Here is a 24,163-nt window from a genome sequence, read left to right as displayed (position 1 = left end):
AATAGTATATAAATGTTAGCGTGTGGATTTTAGTGTCTACTTTAACTAAAATAAAGAAGAAATCTCACACCTTAGTGTATATCTTGCGTGATAAAATCCGGAACACGCAACACGCAATAATATATAAATATATATATTTTTTTATATAAAATTATATTTACAAGTATTAATAATTATAAAAAAAATATTTCTAATGTGTACCTTTTTACAATGAATATTTTAAACGTCAACAGACAATATGTTATATTATATTGCTGTTTTGTTACTTCCTTCCGTTTAGTTTAATTTTGTCACATTATAATAAAGAATACTTAATAACGGCATTTTAAAGTCCAGACCACGAGAAAAATAATAGAATTTTTTTCTGAATCGCGGTGGCATGTGACTCCTATTTAATGGTCTACCTAAGTGAAAACTCAGATCTATATTATTACTTATGTACAAATATTGGTACATATACTTACATCCATACTTATATTCTAGACACATCGACTTTGTTTAAACACATTAATACCAGGATATCGCGCCGATTTTAAAAATTTCAGAGCTAGTAAGCTTATTTTTGAGAAATATTAATTCTAATATTACCATAGATATATTATATTATACATCGTATTGCAACTCCTAGAGTCAGATTACTTAAACCATCATCTCATCTCATCTCAATGATATTCTCAGGAAAACGCAAAGCTGCCTAAGCTCTGCGCCACCCTCTCGACCTCACTGGCTAGGCCCACAGGAACGACGAGTCGATACGTGTAGAGCCAGTTCGGCTGCCGTCTTTCGCATTTTAGAGCTCTACCACGAAAGCTTGACGGAGACCCCATTCCGGGCTACGAATGAAGTTTTCCTTCTCCAGGACCCTGATGATTTTGAGCCAGGTTTATCCCTCGGTCGCCTTTTACGACCCCCAAGGGAAGAAAGGGGGTGGTGCTATTCTACTCGACCGACACCACACGGCACACTTAAACCATAAACGTTAATTAATGATAACGACTGTTCGTTCGTTCGTATGACAGGCTCTTGGGCTTAATCAGTAATATAAACGTGTCCTACAAATGTTAAAAATGCGAAATTTTAGAATAGAGTAACAAATAATCCATCACAATAAAACAGAAAAGTTCGTACTTAAATAACCGGAAGTCCAAACTAAACATATACATATAGTTATACAGATACTTCCGAACGCGAGTAAAACCGCGAATAACTACTATTCTTTACGTATTATTCAACATTTACCATATATGTTAATTCGAGTATTTCAGTATTAAATTTTTAGAAATCGCTGTTTTAAAATCTTTTTGAGTAAGTAGGTATAACCAGTCGCATACTTGCCAATATGGGGTTTTAAGGTACTTATTAAAAGGTAAACCTGTCGTTAATGTTTCCTCATGTAAATGATACGGAAAGTTATAAATATATTATGTAATGTACTCATTACTTGGTTTTTATACTGTTTAATTTTTGATAATGCCTTTTTAAGTACCACGAAAGTTACCAAGAAGTTTATGTAGCATGAAGATTTTATATTTACCAGTATTAATGTTAACTTATTCTTTAAAATTTACTTTTAAAACTAATGCAAAATTTATTTTACAGTAAGATTTTTATAATTTTTATGTTTTAATTTGTATGTTATGTTAGTATAATTATCATATGTATGTGGTCGCTTGGTACTAATCATAGGACGTATTGTAAAATTTATTATATTAACACCTTGTTATGTGTAAACACAAACCCAAATATATTAATTGCTTTATTAATTACTCTAACTAATTAATTCTTTTTAACATGGTTTAGAAAAATAACTGCATGCAACTTTACTATAATTTTAATCTCTAATAATTAATATTGATTGATAAATATATTGAATTCCAATTTCAAATGTTATATTTTCCACATTTAAAAATTGAATATTTTTGACTAAATATTTCGAACTACCCTCAAAATGAAAACTTAGCAAAGTAAAAGAAATAAACATTCTGTGTACTTTCAGCACTCACACCTGTCAATACAATGAAGAGGATGGCTCCGTCAGGATGTTCATAAGGGGCCGTCCAGTGATACTGTACGCGCCGAGTGACCATGATAACTTGGACCTTTCGAAGGTCGCGCCACCGCCGCAGAACAAGCTCAAGTTAGAATGGGTATATGGATATAGGTAAGTAATTAAAGTTAATACCTAAAAGCCTTAAGTATAAAAAAGCAATAGTATGTACTATATACCTAACTGTTAGCTATGATGACTAGGCCAGGAAATCTCTACAAATCTGTCCTGATTACACAAAAGGTCATTCAATATTTGCTAGTCTCCTGACTCACTTGAACTACATTTGAGTTGACAACACTAAATACACGTGTGCTTAAAAAGTTATAAAAAATATTAAAGAAAAAAAAAACATTATTATATTTCTTTAGAAGTCGTACATAGCTAGACAACATCAATAATTGGCACAGAATGATTTAACACGTTTAACATTCGTTTACGTGTGTACACACTGTGTTTGTATGACGTGTTTGTGTGCTTTATCAACATAATTATGTTGTTATCAATCTAATGTGTTATCCAATGCATTATTGCTAAAAATAGATTTTGTTTCATACATATAGCAAAAATATAAACCGGTCGATGACTAGACTAAACTAGAGATTAAACTAATTTAATCACAAGAATTTCATACAATTCCTGCGATTAAATTAGTTTAATCACTACTTAAATTTTAATTTCTTTTCGTGCAACTCGGCGTTATTGAGTAAATAAGAGATGTTTTTGAAATATAATTGTAGTACTTAATAAAAGTACTAAAAGTAAAATCTGCTGTTAAAACGGAATTTTATTAGTTGCAATTTTGAAGGTACATTTTTAAAATCTAGTAAAAGGTTCATCTTGTCATACACGGTGTGAAATTGGCTGTATCTCGCTATAAGCAATATTTAAATCCTAACAAAATTGAGATTGAAAAGCATAAAATCAATATTAAAATTAGATCTCGTAAGAGAGTGACGACATTCTCCTGAATACTTTTGAAGTAAAACTTCTTTACGTACGCTTGACTTGGGGAATAAGCTGGTGAATGCGTGACGAGAGCGTTATGAAAAGTGATATCGGGCGAGGTGAACGGAGCAAAAAAGAGAGGCACACATTTTCTTTCTCTCTTTCTCTCATAGCCAGTTACGTTTCGGTTATCTAAGACAATGCAAGCCTATTGTGCAGGCTTATTGCTAAAGAAGCTTTACTTCAGTCGTGTGGTCTAAAGCACACTCGTTTATTTTTAATTACACTACGCAAGCTTCGTTACATATTCCATGTTATGATATATTTAATGAACTTCGATTCAAGGCCCTAACAGTATGTAACCTTATCTACAATTTTAATGAATTAATGTTTTTTCATGTTGTTTTTATGTAATTTACTTAATTATGTTTTATCGATCTGTCTAGATAACACGCCAAGGCTAGGTACTGTTAGGGCTGATATCGTTTATTGAAATTAATAAAATATTTTAAATTTTTATATGTGGTATAAACAAAATTAAGTAATAATAAATAAATCAATGCGCCTATGTAAATTTAAATCGTGTGTCGGAAGTTTGAAAATAAGCACAATACACAAACGGCATATTTTTAAAACCCATAAAAATACGAGTGTATGTAGGTATCTGTAAAAAAAAATAACAACGTTTTTTTTTCATACATACCACCATGTATTTGACACAACACGCATATTATATTTTTTGTTGACTGTCAAAGTCTGCAGTAAGTGTAGTTAAAAACGTTCTTTTTTTTTCATTTTTTGCTTTTTCTTTAAATTTTTAATTATGGTCGAATTTCAACCCCTGGTCGAGCACTAGTAAATAATAATAATATATCTATTTCTGTCAACATATCTTGAATACCAAGTCATTCATTTATTCATTCATTCATTCATTCATTCAGATTAATGGCTTCCAACAGTGCCAAATTAGCCAAATGTAGAACTAACGCCGAGTTGCACGAAAAGAAATTAAAATTTAAGTAGTGATTAAACTAATTTAATCGCAAGAAATTTATGAAATTCTTGTGATTAAATTAGTTTAATCTCTACTTAAATTTTAATTTTGTTTCGTGCAACTCGGCGTAAGTAATTTAAAATATTACTATTTTTCAATAGTTCTATTGGTGTCGTTGACTTGCTATGCACACCTAATTAAAATTGTTACTATCTTTTGAGATACACAATATCACAACCATGGCTAAAATCGAGCCTAGTTCATTATTTATTAAAGTGACACGCTACATTTGAACAATACAATGAAAGTACTGAAAATAAAAAATTTACTCGATAATATGTCCACGTTATTAAAATAACATAAAGATACTTTTTATATTTTCCATATAAGTATATTCTTCTCAAGGATGATATATTATTGAACAAAAACATGATTCAGAAAGATAATAATTTTAATTGCATCCGTTATACTGTGTTAGTTATTGTAACTAGTGTTGCTCTATGTAACTATTTGACGATCTATTGTAATTCAATTGAAACAAAGCATTAAAATAAAACATCACAGAAATAATCAAAATAATTTGTAGTACTATAAAGGCTTAGAGCCTGTTTCCCATCAACTAGTAAACTTCAACTTGTGAATTTATCGGTTGCGAATAGAGATGTCATACAGATGTACTACAAACCTTTATCTTTTAGATACCGCTACTGGTTTTTTTTTTTCGAAAATCGGGGCTGACGGCCGAAGACTTAGTCTTTAAAATCAATTTTTCTCATTCGACAAATTTTTTATTTATTTATTTTACTGAGGGAAGCCGAAAATTTCCTGCTAAAAATATGGAACAGTCCGACTGGGGTAGTACCTCGACCTTACAGAAGATCACAGCTAAATAATACGGCTTTCAAGCAGTGTTACGTTCCCGTTGGTGAGTAAGGTGACCAGAACTCCTGGGGGGAACTGGGGATAGGGTTGGCAACGCGCTTGCGATGCTTCTAGTATTGCAGACATCTATTTATAAGCTAAGGTAATCGCATACCATCAGGTGAGCCGTACGCTTGTTTGCTGACCTAGTTATATTTAACAAAAAATTCTGTTTAGCATGCTAACACTTTACTTGTACACATTTAGTTACTACAGTACGTAATAATATACGATTAACGAAGCTGTTAGTTTGTTTCAAATTTGTTTTTGAAACAGAGCGCTTGAACCAATAATGTCAAGTCAATTTTCCAATTGTTTCAATTTAGCTTCAAGCAACAATTACAGCCCACTGACTTTACCCATTAGGGCGTTGTCAAAAAGGTACAATATCAGTGAAACGGTATTGCTTTGATAACCTCATTGACTCAACCTTTTGTCACTCAGTTGAATGTTAGTATTTAGGTTATTTCTACACACGCCCTAAGGTATAATCGTGTATTTAAGTGAGTAACACTTGTCACTTGTTCTACCATACCTTTATAAATCATTTTAACCGACTTCAAAAAAGGAGGAGGTTACTCAATTTGACCGTATATATATATTTATGTATGTTCGGGGATAACTTCGTCATTTATGAACCGATTTTGTTAGTTCTTTGTTGGAAAGGAGATACCGCAAGGGTGGTACCGTGATAAGGAAACCAGGATCTGATGAAGGAATCCTAGAGAAATCGAGAGGAACCCTCAGAAATCGTAATGACGACTAGTGCGTTTGTAATTTTTTTTCGTCTACTTACGTTGTATTACTTGTCTATATAATTGAAGTCGGTTCTTTTTCGTTTGCGGGCAAACACAATTATAAATTATAACTAGATACGTTCAAATAGTTAACTGACATACATTGGTTCTCAACAGATATAAGTTTCTCATTTGTGAGTGTGATTGTTGAATGTTGAGTGATCTGGTTATTTTACCATCATACTCCGATATTCTTTCTATTCGAAGCCTATAAAATCAAAAGTTACAATGTATTTTTTATATTTGTATGAGTAATGCTATGGACCGTAGGTAACGATTTTAGTTTTTTCTCAGTCTATTACCTATATGGTTCAGTTTATTACCTCTATTATATTGTAAAAATTCAGGGTAAATACTAAATACTCGTAAATTATAATTCGTAAACGAAATTAGTTTGCAATATTTTTCGTTCCACACATATACAACAAAAGATAACGCTTCAAATAACGTTATTTCCTGTTATAATCAATTTGTATCCTTCCTCCAACACGATTTAAATTTGGATATTCAACACATTTATATTTATAACTAGCTGATCCCGTAAAACGTTTATTTGACATATATGTAATTAACCCCCTTAACCCCCCCCCCCCCCATCACTTAAGGGTTTGAAAAATAGATGTTGACCGATTCTCAGACCAACCCGATATGCACACAATATTTCATAAAAATCGGTCCAGCCGTTTCGGAGGAGTATGTTAACTAACATTGTGACACGAGAATTTTATATATAAGAACAAGATAACATAATACAAGACTTTATCATAACAGATAATACTATTTTAATATTATTACTATACAAAAAGTAGAGTTCTATTTACTATTATATATTATACAAATTATTCTTCAAATCAATAATTCACTATAATAGTATTTTCGAAGCAAAATTTGTTAATCGCAAATAACCCGTCATAGCATTGTTTCTTGATTCTCCGCTCCACGTAATCCAAGGTCAGTTCACGCTCCACTGCCAACAGTGTAATTCAGATTGTTGTGGTTTAGTCGAGTCCTTGGAGTACTGGGTTACAATGAAAGGAAGTGTGTTTTTTAGAAAAAAAAATAAATGGAATTATTTTTCAATGACTGCTCTCTTTTATTTCTTAGTTACGAGATTGACGAATAAACGGTAATGATTTAGCTTGACTTGGGGAGTAAGCTGGTGAATGCGTGACGAAAGGTGTGCTCGAACAAGACGAACAGATGTTGAGAGGGAGATAATTATATGTTAGTGAATACAGACAGAGAGAGTTATGTTAAGTTTTACTTCATTCGTGTGGTCTAATAAAGCACACTCGTTTTTTTTATTAAATTCATTAAAAGGTTCTGTTTTCGTTTTAGCATGTTTGCGGAAAATCTACTTGATATTGCATTGAATATATACATAATGTAACAATGATAATATTTGTTAGTGTTACGATACCCTTTACGTTAATGTATCTATACTTAATATTATAAAGCTGAAGAGTTTGTTTGTTTGAACACGCTAATCTCAGGAACTACTGGTCCGATTTGAAAAATTCCTTCAGTGTTAGATAGCTCATTAATCGAGGAGGCTATATGCTATATATTATCATGCTATGACCAATAGGAGCGAAGCACCAATGAAGAATGTTTCAAAATCGCGTTTTTTTCTCTTTTGAGAACCCAAAGAAACTGTTCCACGAGGACGAAGTCGCGGACAAAAGCTAGTTGATTCTATATGTTATTCTATTTCACATTTTAATTTTAGAGGTGTTTATGATTGATCTCTACCTAAATATGATCTAGTTTTTAATTTCATTAAAAAATACGAATTAAATTTTATAATAATATACTTATTTACAATACAAAACTTAATAACTAATTATGTATAGAAAATTGCCGTGTAAATGATTAATTTAATTATAATATCAACTAAGCTATCACAAAATATTTAGTGTAATTTTCAAACATCACTTTCCAGAGGCAAAGACTGTCGCAGCAATTTATATCTCCTACCGACGGGTGAGATAGTGTACTTCGTGGCGGCAGTGGTTGTACTGTTCAACGTCGACGAGCAGTGCCAGCGGCACTACACCGGACACACGGACGATGTCAAGTGTATCGCGGTACATCCAAACAAGCTGGTGATAGCTAGCGGCCAGTGCGCTGGACACGATCGAGTGGACGCTAGAGTAAGTTAAACTAAAATATCTACAAGTAGGGATTATAATTTCTAATCTCGAGATAAAACTCGGGATTAACATCATTTCTCACCACCATGGGTTGACTGGTAGAGATCTCTTATATATAAGTCCACCCTTGCCAACATCCTTTATGAAAATTACTTGTAGTTATGTTTTTTTTAAGTTCAATAAAAAATATATACAAATATAAAAATTATAGGAAGTAAGTGGGAGCTGCAAATAAAGATTGTAATTCCTATTCCCGGGATAAATGTTAGCCTAAAATCAATATAAGGCGAAATGAAAACTGACGCTCGAATAACGTTATAATTTTTATTTTAATCAACATTTTTTGTTAAAAATTGAATTTCTTTATATGTATCCGCTAAAAATAATGTAGTCCTTACGCTTAATTGCCACCTTTGCAGTATAAAAAATGGAAATGGTTCTAACTTAGATGAGGTTGCGGAAGTCTATCAGAAAGCTGGTCATTCTGGCTGGCTTCAGCTGATACTGTTAATATCTACTTTGTATTTTTTTTATACAACTAGGTCGGAAAACAAGGCGCTCACCTGATTATAAGCTGTTACTGTAGCCTATAATAGGACCCTGTTCCTGACACTCCCCAAGAGCCTCTTCAGAGCAGTATTATTTAGCTATGATCTTTTCCAGATTTTGAGCAGAATATTTGCCTGCTGTGCTCTACCTTAGTAAAAAGTGTATGTAATACTTCCAGCCTCACGTCCGAGTATGGAACTCTGTATCTCTGGCCACTTTGGCTGTGATCGGAGCCGGTCACATAGAGCGTGCGGTGGCCTGCATAACCTTCTCAAGAGCTGATGGGGGTGCTTTACTCGCCTGTGTAGACGATGGGCCCGACCACACCATCTCCGTTTGGGAGTGGCAGAGGTCCGATAAAGGACACTGTTTGGCTGAAACTAAGGTAGGTGTGAAAAGCTACCTATATTTACTAAAGTTACCGAACAGGATAATACTTAATAATATATTCTAGGCTAACTAGTACAGGATCAGCTAATATAGTTTGGATGACAAGTTTGTTCAATGGTGGCAGTTGCCTCATCCACAAATGTGTTTTTGATCCCTGTTCAAGATAAAATATTACTACATGCCGCACAAAGTATTACATAATATAGACTAGCCAATTGTTTTTAGTAAAAAATGGCCAGCAGAGTGAGCTAAAAATCTTTTGAAGCAGAATTGCAGCTGATTGTAGCACAAACTTCTGACAAATGTATGCCATAAAAATGTTTATTGTGGTCTAAATATTTGGTATCCCAAATTTCCAGACAGCAAAAAAGTAAGCTCATGAAAAATGTTGGTAATAAGCCACTTTTTTTTCTTGTTGTTGTCAAGATATTTGGTATCCTTTTCCAGACCATAAAAATATAACATAAAAACATTTATTCAAGACGAGGCTTATTACCAAGATTTATGGCGACTTATTTTAGAAAACTGGGAAACTTAAGGAGAAATTAATGTTACTACTTCTGTCTTGTCTTTAGTGTTCAGTGGACACAGTGGTGGCAGCGGAATTCCACCCATTAGATAGGAACCAAATCGTGACCTGTGGCAAAGGTCACATCGCGTTCTGGACACTGGACGCGTCTAACGTCCTGTATAAGAGGATGGGCATCTTCGAAACTCGAGACAAGCCGAAGTATGTCACTTGTCTTGGATTCAATCATAATGGTAAGCAACTTGTGGTACGAATTAGGAACTAAAATTATTGGTAACCATAAAATCTTAAAACTTTAACCCATATGTGCTGATCATTGTTTACCTTTCTTTCTTCAATGGCAATAATTTAAAATTTTAAAGCAGGCAAACCTGAAAATATTCGAATTTTGAGTCACAGGAAAACTTCTAAAGAGAAATGTTGTGATCAGTTCTGAAAAATGAACACGATGTAATAAATAATTGGAGGATCTTACCTGAGTACCTATAATATGAAAGAGCAATTTTGCTTTTTTGTGTTCGGTTGAACGCGATAATTTCTAGATCAAGTACCAATTTAAATTTTACCAATTAAACCTTTAGTTGAAAATTTTAATTATTAGTTGAACATTTTATTTAATTATCATCAAACAATAATACAAAAAACCATAACTATTAATTATGATGCATATACTTGTGTTTGCTCGCAAACGAAAAAACAACTTCAATTACATCGACAAGTATTCAACGTAAATAGACGAAAAAAATTAACAAACGCACTAGTCGTCACTGCGATTTTCGATGGTTTCTCTCGATTTCTCTGGGATTCCATCATCAAGTCCTAGATTCCTTATCATGGTGCCACACTTGGGATATCTCCTTTCCAACAAAAAAGAATTATCAAAGTTGGTTCATAAACGTCGAAATTATCCCCGAACATACATAATATATATACGGTCGCATTGAGTAACTTCCTCCTTTTTTGAAGTCGGTTAAAAAGTAAACGAATGGTTTTATAAATTAAAACCATTTTTTCTTACCACAGGTGATGTAATCTCGGGTGATTCAAATGGAAATCTCATAGTTTGGGGAAGGGGGACGAACACTATACAAAAGTTAGTCCGAGGGGTGCATGAGGGTGCAGTTTTTTCTATATGCAGCTTGAAGGACGGGGGGGTCGTGTCCGGGGGAGGCAAGGATGGGAGACTGGTGCTGTTTGACGCTGATCTGAATGCTAGTGGAACTGAGAATGTGGTAAGTTGTCAAGTTAAGTAAATGATTGGGCAAATTGCAATAAAACGTTATACTTATTTTAAATAAATACAATGCTTTTTTTAGGAATTATACAATTTTTTGATTGATTCGCTATTTTTTGTTTTAATTAGAACTCTTTTTTATTAATACTTTAATTATTTTTTAAACAACAAAATTAATTTAAACGGCAAATCTTTACAATATTTTAATTTTTCATTTTTACTTTGATTTTTAATATCATAATACGTACCAACCATGCTTATCCTACGTTCTAACTTTAAAAAAAAAATATTAACTTCCATACATGCATCACAAATACGTACACAAACGTCCCATCAACAACAGTAAGATTTCTAACTAAAACATGAGATACTTAAAAAAAATTATCTGTTAGATCGAGGGTCACTACGGCGGTGTTCGCGTCGTAGCAGAAGGTCGAGGTAATCAGTTGTTCGTGGGCACCACGAAGAACTGTATCCTACACGGTGACTTGCAGCTGGGATTCGTGCCTGCTGTTTTAGGTACGTAAAAAACAATAAATACTACAATTATAAGTACAATTGGTACACTTTGTGCACTTGATACACTAAGTAAACATACACTTCGTAAACTTAAAGTTGATACAGTTAACTTGGTACATTCAAACTGGATACACTTACGCTAGACCACTCACACTTGATACACTTATATTTGATACATTTACACTTGATATACTTAATCTAGATACACTTACACTTGATACGCTCACCCTTGATACACTCACACTTGATACACTCACACTTGGTACACTCACACTTGGTACACTCACACGTGATACACTCACACTTGATATGTCTTGATTGTCGTAATCTCTTACCATCAGGTGAGCCGTACGCTTGTTTGTCGACCTAGTGATATAAAAAAATAAAATAAAAAATATATTTTATATTTGTCACGAAGGTCACGTGGATGAAGTATGGGGTCTCGCGTGCCATCCCACGCTACCCCAGTTTGCTTCTGCAGGCTGGGACTGCCTTCTCCAGCTGTGGGACGCGCTCAGCCACTCGACCGTGTGGAGCAAGGACATCGAGGTAAGACGTCTGCCTGATACCATTGATAGTTCCATAAATAGTATCCAATTCTGTAGTAACTTTTTGTTTCTTTCTTCTAGATTGAGCATACTCCTTAAAATTTAAAAGATCTTTTTAGATTAATCCATCTGTTGTACTTGGTGGACATAAAGTTAGTAGCGACATCTATCGCGCGGCATACGAACTAGAGAAAAACTGACGTATCCTACATCGCGTTATCAAAGTAATGGAGTATATATACAAGATCCCGACAACAACCGTCGGGGCGGTAGTCCGCCAGACACAACACCGTCTGGCCGGAGGATCCTCTCTTTTCGACGGCCGACGTGATTCTTCACACTCCCTTTTCAATGGGAGATGAGGAACTTTACACCCTGTTCTCCAACAGTTCATTCGATGTTATGAATTGCAACAAAGTGCCCTAGTGTCACGGTCTCGTCCCACAGGAACGTGCGCAGTGCGTGGCGTGGTCTGGAGACGGGGGCGCGCTGGCGGTGGGCTGCGCGTCGGGGCGCTGGCTCGTGTTCCAGCCGGACAGCAGGGAGCTGCTGGCGCGGCACCAGGACGGGTGGGTGGCGGGGGGGGGGCGAGGTGGTGAGTGAGCGAGTGAGTGGGTGAGTGGGTGAGTGACGCCGAGTAGAATAGCACCACTCCCTTTCTTCCCGTGATCGTAAAAGGCGACTGAGCGATAAACCTGTCTCAAAATCATCAGGGTCCTGGAGAAGGAAAACTTCATTTGAAACCCGGAATCGGGTCTCCGTCAAGCATTCGTGGCATAGCTCTAAAATGCGAAAGACTGCAGCCGCACTGGATCCACACGTATCGACTCGTCGTTCCTGCGGGCCTAGCTAGTGAGGTCGAGAGGGTGGCGCAGAGCTTAGGCAACTCTGTGTTTTCCTGAAGCGTGTCCTAGGTGACACAGTGTCTGTCTGACACTGACTAAATCGTCTGCAGTAGACGGACTAAGGCTAATGATGGGTGAATGACTAAGGGAGTAAGTAGATAAGGGAGAGAAAGAATGATTGAGTGAAGGAACTAGTGAGTGAGGGAACGAGTGAGTGAATGAATCAGTGATTGAGTGGGTAAGATAGTAAGTTAGTGAGTGAGTGAACGAATGAGTGTGTCGGTGAGCAAGTGAGTGAATGACTTAGTGATTAAGTAAATAAGGGAGTGAGGGAATGAGTGAGCGAGTAAGTGAACCAGTAAGTTTGCGAGTGAGTACGTGAGTGAATGACTTAGTGATTAAGTAAATAAGGGAGTGAGGGAATGAGTGAGCGAGTAAGTGAACCAGTAAGTTTGCGAGTGAGTACGTGAGTAAATGTGTGAGTTGCTTGTCAACTGTTCCAGCAGCACTCGCACAAGTGGAATAAGTGAATGAGTTTATTACCATCCGCGATACGACTGGACATGAACGTGTTGTTTGTCTGACCAAAGAGTTGCAAAATGGGTTAATGGAGCGTACCTGCGTCTGAAATGTGGTGTGAGGGCAGTGATTGAAATCTAATAATTTATTAATTGAAATATGAAACTTGATGTTTACTAAAACTTTTATTTCCAGCACGGAACCGATTCAAACAATCCAGTACTCGCCCAACAACCAATACGTGGCGATCGGCTCCCGCGACAACTTCATATACATTTACCAGGTGGACGACGAGGGCGCGAGGTATTCTAGACTTGGGAAGTGCCTTGTGAGTACTTATTTTATATTCAACTAACATTAAAGTTTACTCCCTTTGATAGGATGTAAGGCCCGTGGTGTGAAATTGTGTGAAGCAGTAACGCTGAGCAGTGACGTGACCTGCCCTGAGAGTAACGTGTTGCCGTGCAACAACTCTTTCGAGAAGGAGTTGAATATATTCATAAATAATCATCACGTTAATCGTTCTTAAGGAGTAAACTCCAGGGGCTGACACACACACACACACACACACACACACACACACACACACACAAACAAACACACACACACACACACACACACACAAACACACACACACACACACACAAACACACACACACACACAAACACACACACACACACAAACACACACACACACACACAAACACACACACACACACTTATAAAATACTATGACATAACCTAACACTAAGCTATATTGTTTTGCCGGATTCCAAGATATATCCCAATGTTACTCATGACTTCTGACGACGTTTTCATCACAGCACTTCTTACGGCCAAATACAAAAGTTATGAGTTTCACATAAGTACATAATAAGTTAACTAAATCTTTAATTAGATTTGTTTTTCATTACTTTTACGTATTTTGTGGCATAGAACAATCATTATACTTTTTTTTTTAGTTTTTATCAGCCAGTAGACTGACGTTCATAGCAATATACATTATATCAACAACTTACAGATAGAAATTACATTTTTTCAACAAAACACACATACAGTGAAACATAAGCGACAATCAAGTGAAAATTATTTTAAATATACAATTATGCAACATTGATGCATCTATTAAAATATCCTCAAACAATTCAGTCATATATAGTAAATAAAAATTATAAATAAATAAATATCTACACAACAAGGTCGTCTGTTCTTAACGGAAGCAACTTAATGCTTGTGTTATAGGTAACAGCCGACAGGTATTGCTACTTTTTTTTCGATAAACATACATATAAATAATATAAATATAAATAAATATTTATATTACACCCAGACTCGGGGTGAGAATCGAATCCACAACCCTCGGAGCAGAAAATAGGGTCACTACAAACAGCAACTAGTATAGTAATTTTCTATGAAATAATTTAAAATATAATTTATTTTCATTGAACATTTCACGCGAGTCTAGTGCACGGAGAGAAAACGTAGACGGGTAACCATTACGTACATAAGCGCTTGTGTCGTAGTTAGTGCATGAGATTGTTGCATCAGTTTCGCTTACATAGATTACCATTTAAATGATTACCATAGAATTGATTACCATATAACAGACTATTACCATATTATACTAATTATCACCTGATAATTTCAAGAGCCGTTACTTTAAATAAATTATAAAGTGTTCATAAAATGTAACTGAATTTGATTTATAATACAATTGTTTTTATCGTTCATGCACCAAATGTAACTAAAAGTTCTACTGTGCGCATCTGTTTAAATATTATAATTATCTAATGCAACAACGATACTTTTTGTAATGCTACTTAGAATGGCTAAATAAAGAACTATTTATGTTATGTAACACAAATCTTATTTTGAATATGACTAATGTAAAGATGTTATAAAAAAATTCTTATATGATTCTGTCTTTCTAAACTTCTTTATAGAAAATTCATTTTTAATTACTGTGATATTTCATAATTATGTAAACTCCTTGTATATCTTTTGTTTTATGATTAAAAACACTACTGCTATGCAAAAAATATTTATAATAATATAGAATATATGCTAGCCATTTTGAATATATGTATATAAATGCACAAATTAGGCTTGTGTAATTTTTTTATATATATAACTAGGTCGACAAACAAGCGTACGGCTTCTGATGGTAGGCAGTTACCGTAGCTTATAGACGTCTGCAACACCAGAAGCATTGCTAGCGCGTTGCCAACCCTATCCCCAATCCCCTCAGGAGCTCTGGTCACCTTACTCACCAACAGGAACACAACACTGCTTGAAAGCAGTATTATTTAGCTGTCATCTTCTGTAAGGTCGAGGTACTACCTCAGACGGGCTGCTCCATATTTTGAGCAGAAAGTTTCCTGCCGTGCCTTACCTCAGTTAATTAATTTTCGTTACTTTTCAGGGTCATTCAAGCTTTATCACCCACCTGGATTGGTCGGAAGACAGCCAATACATAAGAAGCAATTCAGGGGATTATGAATTACTATTCTGTAAGTAAAATTACAGAATTACAGATTTATTAGTTATAAAATCAGTCACAGTAATTTTAAAATTACTGTCTTACTGTCATTTCTATTGTGCAGTGTGGAAACTATTTTTTACTGATATAGGTAAATGACTATTATTCATTCAGGGCCATCCACAAATTACGTTTGTTAGTTAATATCTAATATCTAATTTAAAAGTGATGTTTTAATTTAATAAATAAGAATTTATAGTTAGATTGCAAAATATATGACGCCAAACTGGGTAGGGACTAGGGGCCTAGGTAGACCACCTGTGACAAAGATGGCAGAGGGTCTGAAAATCATGAAATTTGTGTGATTGTTATTTATGGACGGTCACAATACTGCCTTATGTCTGTTGCGCTAACGGTTGCCGGTTCAATCTCTACACATGTCATACAATACAGAGGCTTGCCATTGTGCGGACCCCCGATACAGAAGTAAATCCTAGTGGGGGCTGTTGAGTGTGAGGTGTTTATTAAGAGCCATTTCACAAAAATCGGTAACAATCCGCGAAATTGTAATATTAAGACGTCGTTAATCTCAGTGTTGGATGCAATAATGTAATTTATATTCTTGAAATATAATAAAGCAACCTTTGTTGTAGTCCATAGTCGGATCAGAATTTTGATTTATATTATGTGTATAAAATTATTAACCTTTTCATCAGCCCCCTCCCTAGGTAAACGGTCGCAATGTATACTTTGAAGTCCTACTTTTCAATAACCTCTACGCTGAAACCATTTTAAAAAAATATCATAATATGTGGAATATAATTTTGTTGCACACTATCATAGATTTTTATTTCATTTGTATCTCTATTAAACGATAAAAAAAATTTAAAGTTACGAATATTTTCCAAATAAGTACAATTTTAAAAGCGATATTTCTCTTAGAAAACTAAGAAATTTTAACGAACTATCTTCATCAAAGTAAACTTACATCATTAAGGAATACAAAAAAAATAATTAAAAGATGTAATTATTTTTAATACATTTTATATTAAATAATAAAAAGATAGTATATATTACCACGCATCAAGCCCGGTAAATCAGTCGAGCACTAGCGCTCTTAGAGGTAAGATCCACGCCAAATTCTGCGCAGCCGTCTCTTTCGCTCACACGCGCCAAGCGCCTGTTGTTATAGCGGATAAAACGCATTTGATACTTTTATAATAAAATATAAATAAAATAAACATATTATGAAAATGACTATAAAATAATTTCTGTAAACAAATGTATAATTTAATTTTCTTTTCTCACACTATCAATACAAATAGGCATTTCAATCTGTTTGTCTTATTATTTGTTAATTAATATGTTTGTCGGTGTCGATGTCATAAAATGCTATTTTATTCATATCGTAAATATTAGATTCATTCGTAAACTGAAAAAACTAAATCAATTTAAAAAAAATTGTTTCATAAAATTGATTTTTTATTTTTATTTTAAATTTATTGACTGTTGTTATATAACATACTTGAAATTTTTAACAAATTAATTATGTAAAAAACATTTTATACCATAGTTATTAATTTTTATTATACATTAGAAAATGGTCAAGATGGTCTTTTGGTTGTCACACTATACTTACTAGCACAAAGATCGCGCGGCTCGTATGATTCGCGCGATGCGACCAAATTTACCTAAACTTGCAGAGCGTAAAATTGTGAAATGGCTCTTAATTATGTTTTGTTTGTCAGGGAACGCTACAACGTGCCGCCAGGTGACGTCGGGTGCGTCACTGCGGGACGTCCGCTGGGCGACCGCGCACTGCCCCATCTCCTTCCATAGCGTGGGCGTGTGGCCGGAGGGCGCCGACGGCACCGACATCAACTCCTGCGCGCGGTACTAACACACGCAACACACACATACATGCACACACACACATACATGCACGCACACACATACATGCACACACACATACATGCACACACACTGATACATGCACGCACACACATACATGCACACACACATACATGCACACACACTGATACATGCACGCACACACACATACATGCACACACACTGATACATGCACGCACACATACATGCACACACACACATACATGCACACAGACACATACATGCACACACACATACATGCACGCACACATACATGCACGCACACACATACATGCACACACACACACATACATACACGCACACACATACATGCACACACACACACATACATGCCCGCACACACATACATGCACACACACATACATGCACGCACACACATACATGCACACACACTTACATGCACACACATATACATGCACGCACACACATACATGCACACACACACATACATGCACACACACACATACATGCACACACACACACACATACATGCACGCACACACATACATGCACACACACATACATGCACGTACACACATACATGCACACACACATACATGCACACACACATACATGGACGCACACACATACATGCACGCACACACATACATGCACGCACACACATACATGCACGCACACACTTACATGCACACACACATACATACATGCACGTACACACACACACACACACACACACACACACACATATACATACAAACGCGGACGAACACACACACACATTCATCCTAAGAACACTAATCAACATTGACACAAAATGTCTCAAAAATTTATTTAATAATAAATTTTAGAACACACGACGGTCGACTCGCAGCCACAGGAGACGACTTCGGCAAAGTGAAACTGTACGCGTATCCCGTCACACAGCCAAAAGCAAGTATCATATTATTATTGAGATGGATTGGTATTAAATAATTAAATTTCTCTGCTTAATAAGAGCTTTTGTAGTTTTAATGAAGTTAATTTATTACCAATCAATTCCTATGCGATAAAAATAAGGGACTCTCTATAGATGTGTTTAATAAAAATAGAATGACTTAAAAATATCAATATTATTTTAAGAATAAAAAAATGTTTAATCAGTTTTTTTATATGACTCTGCATTTGTGATCGTGAATCAAACTTACAATAATAATTAAAAAATCTTCATAATTTGATATATTTGAAATTATTAAATACAACCAAAACCCTTCAGTTAACTTCAAAAAATATATACCTTTATGATTAAATTCCAATTATTTGAAGCAAGTTCCACGTAAATGACACTATCCCCCGGCAAGTCCGCGCCAACCCCCCATTTAAACGCCCCCCCCCCCCAGTCGCTGAGCGCGGCGCACGGCGGCCACTCGGCGCACGTGACGGCGGTGCGCTTCCTGCCGGACGACACGCGCCTGCTGTCCGCCGGCGGCCGCGACGCCGCGCTGCTGCAGTGGCTCGTCGACTAGGCCTGCGCGGCTCATCGACTGCGGAGTGGATCGTCGACTGTGACAAAGTGGATCATCAACTGTGACAAAGTGGATCATCAAGTGTGACAAAGTGGATCATCAACTGTGACAAAGTGGATCATCGACTGTAACAAAGTGGATCATCGACTGTAACAAAGTGGATCATCGACTGTGACAAAGTGGATCATCGACTACGACGTGGTGGATTATCGACTGCGACAAAGTGGATCATCGACTGCGACTTGATGGATCATCGACTGCGACGTGGTTGATCATCGACTGCGACGTAGTAGATCATCGACTGCGACGTGGTGGATCATCGACTGCGACGTAGTGGACCATCGATAACACTGGAGTAGATCATCGGCTACATCATAATGAATTGTCAACTACATAGTAATGGATCCCTAAACTAGAATACAATGGATCATCATGTTTACTATGTTATGTAATTAACTAAATGAAGCAAACCAATAAAGACAGCTTGTAATGTCATAAAATACATCTTGATGTGTTGTCCACTGCGTCACACTGTAGACGATTTCACAGCGGTGAGCCGTATACAGCATGATCATATACAAGAATGACGAGATGAAATCTACATTTAAATGAAAGAAATCGGCGTTGAACTATTTGATTTAAAAAAGGCATTAGTTTAGCCGTTGTATCCAAATGGTTACTACTATACTCGAGTTAAAGGTAATAGCTACAATTTCTTAATTAGACAAATGTACTGGCAATAAAATAAAAATCTAAAACGCTATAATAAATTATAACCAGGCTTTAATACATTCCTTGTTTTAATATAAAACGGCCAGTAACGCACTTAAAGAGTTTGATGTTTCATGTTTGACGGCTTTTTATAATAAACACAGGAGCTTCTCAGCTAGATCTAATGTGATTTTTATGGAGCTTAATGCTAATTTAATGTGCACTGCGATTCAATTGCATAAAATTAGGTCTAATTATGTTTATATATCTGAATAGATCTTAACGTTTATTATATAATGTAAGTTTTTTTTAAGATTTTAGTTGTAGCCTTATTTTATATCATTAAATTACATTTATGTACAAGAATATGTACAAAGTTAAATTTAGTTCAGTACAAATATCATTTAACTTTTTGGTCAGTACGGTAACGATAATTTATTACTTTTTAATTGAATTTTCAATAAACATATAGGGGATGGGTGTTCATCGAATCATATAATAATTGAATATATTGAAAAAAATATTTTAAAAAATATATAAGAAAGAAAATTTGGTGCTTAACCCGTATTGTCTAAAAATATATTGTGTATTTTTTTAATCATCTAATAAGTTTTATTTGTATAACGTATGTTTTGTTTGTAGTGCGGTTGTGATAGGTCTGATTGTGTGCGTTGTCTGCATTCCGTCGAATTATTCGCTTGAAAATATCTTTTAAGTATTATTTATAATAAAACACGAGTAATATTTTAGTATTTTTTACACTTGTAACACTGTGAATAATGTTTAGATTTTTACGCATACTTTATTATCTATAAGAATGTTTGTGGCACTTTTTAAATGTATTATTTATAACGCCGTAATTAATATTGTGTAGTTTTTTTTTTTTTAATTTTAAGTTCGCATAACTGATTTAATAGTTTTAAATATAAGTACAAATGTTGCTTAACATTTAAAAATGATTGGAATTCTATAAAATTTATGTTATATTAAAATCGCACAATACTTCATTCGGAATATGATTTTCACTTTTTTTTATATAAATTAACATTTCTTATTTTCATTTTCATTAGTAACCTAGTCACTGAGTACATTTTCATTTCGGATTCCATTGTAGTTAAGCACTAATAATTATGTAGTCTTTTGTTGTATATACTATTAATGTACGGCGGCCTTGTCCGCCTTTTGAATGTGCCTCTAATAAAAACGATGTTTACTGAATTGATTTTAATTAAATACCCCAATCATGAACCGATATCTATATATTTTTATCTTTCTCTAAGTGATGATATTACACAAAATTATTAGCAATTATATTTGAAGCCTCTAATTAAATTTAAATGAAACACTTTTACTAAAAAAAGTTTAAATTAAAAAGCCATATTATTCTGTTTAAGACTGATACAGGAGTTAGATTGACTCTGAATCAATTAAAAATAAATTGCTTTGGCTCTCAATGTTCACCTAGAATTATCCGGACTATATACGAACGGTAGAACTATAATTATACGAACATGGTAAGTATTTTTTTTTTTTATGACAAATAGGCAGGCATTTGACCACAATCTCACCTGATGTTAAGTGACGATGCGGTCGAAGGTGGAGCATGCCTGCCTAATAACAGCCTATTCACTCTGGCCTTGAAGGCACCCAGATTGTATCGTTCGGGAAACACAGACGCGGGCAACGAGTTCCATTCCTTAGCTGTGCGCATCAGGAAAGTAGAGCCAAAGCGTTTTGTGCGCGTAGGTGGCATATCGATGACATAAGGATGGAACGATCGACCGCGCCTAGTGTCCCGATGGCGGAAGGTTGTTGGGGGAATTAGATCGTGTAATTCCTTCGCACACTCACCGAAATATATTTTGTAGAACACCGACAGACGAGCTACCCTACGCCGATGATCGAGACTCTGCAACTTGGTGTCTGTCAGAGTAGGGTCACCTATGAGTCTCTTAGCTCGTTTTTCCACCGAGTCCAAAGTTGCCAGTTGGTATTTGGCAGATCCATCCCAAAGATGGCAGCAATACTCCATACAAGACCGAACTTGTGCTTGGTATAGTTGAAGCAGCTGTTCTGGAGTGAAGTATCGCCTGACCTTAGAGAGAATACCTAGTTTTTTTGCTGCAGTTTTTGCTTTGGACTCGATGTGTTGCCCAAAGTTCAGATTGGACGATAGCTCTACACCGAGGAGCTGTAGGGAGTCGGTAATTTCCACAGAAACATCCCGGAAAGTCGGAGCCAGGTGTAAAGGGCTCCGTTTAGAGGAGAACACACACGCCTGTGTTTTTGTAGCGTTGAACGTGACCAGATTGGCATCGCCCCATTTGGAGACTGCCTGGAGGGCGACGTTCAAGCGGCTGACCATATCCTCTCGACAAGACTGGATAACATCCTTACTAGCCCTTGCACTCGAAAAGTATCTGTCCGTCACTGTGCAGTCGTCAGCGTACCCAAAGGTACCGGGGACGAGCAGATCGTTAATATGCAGCAGGAAGAGGGTAGCGGACAAGACTGATCCCTGAGGAACACCAGCGTCGATAGCCTTTTGGTCCGACGAGTACCCGTCAAGAACAACTTGTATTGAACGTTCGCTCAGGAAGTCAGAAATCCAAGTGCAAAGGCCAGGTGGAATACCATATGAATGAAGCTTGCTTATAAGGCTCGCGTGCCAAACCCTGTCAAAGGCCTTCGAGATATCGAGAGACACGGCAAGTGCTTCGCCGTGTTTGTCAATGGCCTCACTCCAAATATGTGTGGCATACACTAGAAGGTCCCCAGTCGAACGGTGCTGGCGGAAACCGTACTGCCGGTCGCTGAGGAGATCGTTACCTTCCAAGTGGGCCAAGAGTTTGTTGTTTAGTTCACGTTCCATAGTCTTACAGAGTATGGATGTGACCGAGATGGGACGGTAATTGACAGGGTCTGCACGACTACCTTTTTTGGGCACAGGCTGCACGTTGGCAAGCTTCCAAGACTTCGGCACTTTGCCAGTCTTAAGTGACAGGCGGTACAGGCGTGTAAGAGGTGGAGACAACTCAGGGGCACAGGTACGCAGGACTATCGCTGGTATACCATCCGGTCCGCTGGCCTTGTTCACGTCTAGAGTTTGCAGGATTTTAAGGATCTCTTTTTGGCGTATGCGTACTTCTGCCATAATGCAGTCAGCACGAGTTGAGATTGGTGGAGCTTTTCCTGCAACATCCAGACGCGAGTTCTCAGCAAAAAGAGATGCAAACAAATCCGCTTTCTCTTTTGCGGAATGGGCCAGTGATCCATCAGTCCTCAGCAATGGTGGAAGTGACGGCCGACAAAAGTTAGATTCAACGGCTTTTGCCAGGGACCAAAACGCTTTGCTCCCAGAAGGGTAAGAAGCTAGTTTGGCCCCAATGCGGCTGATATGGTTGAATCTAGTCTTGCGTAACGTCCTTTTACATGCCTTGGCGGCTTGGTTAAAAGCTTTCTTCAAATTCCAAGAATTTGGAGACTTGCGCGCTCGAGCTTCAGCCCATGCAGTGTATGCCGACCGCTTTTTGGCTTCTGCACGATAGCATCCCGCATCAAACCATGGGCGAGCTTTTCCATTCGTCGCTACGTCAGAGTATGGTATAAAATATTCCATAGCCTGGCGTATAACCGCGGTAATGGCTTCAGCGCAGCTCGACGGATCATCAGAAGAAAAGCATACCTCTCGCCAAGGATAGGACGAGAAAAAGTGACGCATCTCATCCCAATCCGCTGCCTTATATCGCCACACCCGTCTTGGGCCACATGGGGATTCTTCGGGTGGGGAACAGACGGATATTGATTTTACCAGACAGTGGTCAGAAGTACCCAGTGGTGCAGAAACTGTTATTGAGTACCTGTCTGGATCAGTTGTTAAAAATAGGTCTAAGCAGTTGGCGGTATGAGAGTCTACGTCTGGTACCCTGGTAGCCCAATTTACAAGCTGGGTGAGGTCCAGCGTCAAGGCTAGTTTACGCACTTCTCTCCCAGCATGGTCGGTCACCTGGTATGGGTACAGCCACTCCTGGTGGTGGGCGTTGAAGTCCCCCAGGATGACTAACTGTGCCGAAGGGTAACGCTCTCGAGCCTTATCCGCCGTTAGGGTAAGATGGTCACATAACTGAGTTGTCTCCACGTCTCCACTGTGCGAACGGTAGACACAGGCATACAGGATTTTCTCCTGTCCTGTGTCCACCAGAACCCATAGGATGGAGTAACTGGATGTCTCAAGGTGCTTAAGACGCTTGATGCAAATGTCATCACGGACGTACACACAGACTCCGGCACGAGGTATGAACCTGTGCTCCAGAGAATACCCGGGGTAGCTGAGGTACGCCGTGTCAGCCGGATATCTGATCTGCGTCTCAGTGAGGAACAGCAGCTGCGGTTTTTCTGTTTCTAGGTGGTGGTGGACAGATTCGAGATTGGAGTGCAGACCTCGGATGTTAGAGAGGTGCACTTTCAGTGGGAGGACGTGCAGCCGCTGTGTATACCTTTTTTTATTCTTGTGTGCTTTCATGGGGAGTGAATAGGTGCTGGGGAATGCGAACTGGACGAGGCAGCATCCTACCTACCAGGTGTCAGACTCTACACCGCCGCACGT

At 36.9% G+C, this 24,163-nt stretch overlaps 2 protein-coding genes across 2 annotated transcripts in view; one reads left to right on the top strand and one right to left on the bottom strand.

Annotated features, from left to right (window-relative positions):
• The window catches only part of LOC123660789 (echinoderm microtubule-associated protein-like 2), a 62,984-nt gene extending 42,209 nt beyond the window's left edge, over positions 1-20,775 (top strand). The window contains exons 7-19 of the mRNA XM_045595826.1: positions 1,997-2,161; positions 7,650-7,860; positions 8,588-8,794; positions 9,375-9,561; positions 10,352-10,560; positions 10,955-11,081; positions 11,500-11,630; positions 12,077-12,198; positions 13,189-13,321; positions 15,416-15,503; positions 17,221-17,365; positions 18,193-18,274; positions 18,721-20,775. Coding sequence (XP_045451782.1) covers positions 1,997-2,161; positions 7,650-7,860; positions 8,588-8,794; positions 9,375-9,561; positions 10,352-10,560; positions 10,955-11,081; positions 11,500-11,630; positions 12,077-12,198; positions 13,189-13,321; positions 15,416-15,503; positions 17,221-17,365; positions 18,193-18,274; positions 18,721-18,846 — 1,933 coding nt within the window. The 3' untranslated portion in view covers positions 18,847-20,775. The remainder of the gene's footprint in view (positions 1-1,996; positions 2,162-7,649; positions 7,861-8,587; positions 8,795-9,374; positions 9,562-10,351; positions 10,561-10,954; positions 11,082-11,499; positions 11,631-12,076; positions 12,199-13,188; positions 13,322-15,415; positions 15,504-17,220; positions 17,366-18,192; positions 18,275-18,720) is intronic.
• On the bottom strand, positions 20,314-24,079 carry LOC123661190. The gene is made up of 2 exons (XM_045596176.1): positions 22,630-24,079; positions 20,314-20,327 (listed from the first exon to the last, which is right to left on the bottom strand). Exons 1-2 carry the CDS (start codon positions 24,077-24,079, stop codon positions 20,314-20,316), a joined length of 1,464 nt encoding a protein of 487 aa, XP_045452132.1.
• Positions 24,080-24,163: the final 84 nt, after the last annotated feature.

The sequence above is a fragment of the Melitaea cinxia genome, chromosome 16 (assembly GCF_905220565.1).
Source record: "Melitaea cinxia chromosome 16, ilMelCinx1.1, whole genome shotgun sequence".
Lineage (NCBI taxonomy): Eukaryota > Metazoa > Arthropoda > Insecta > Lepidoptera > Nymphalidae > Melitaea > Melitaea cinxia.
The sequence above is the reverse complement of the archived record's forward strand: the minus strand, read 5'-3'. Positions and strand labels throughout refer to the sequence as shown.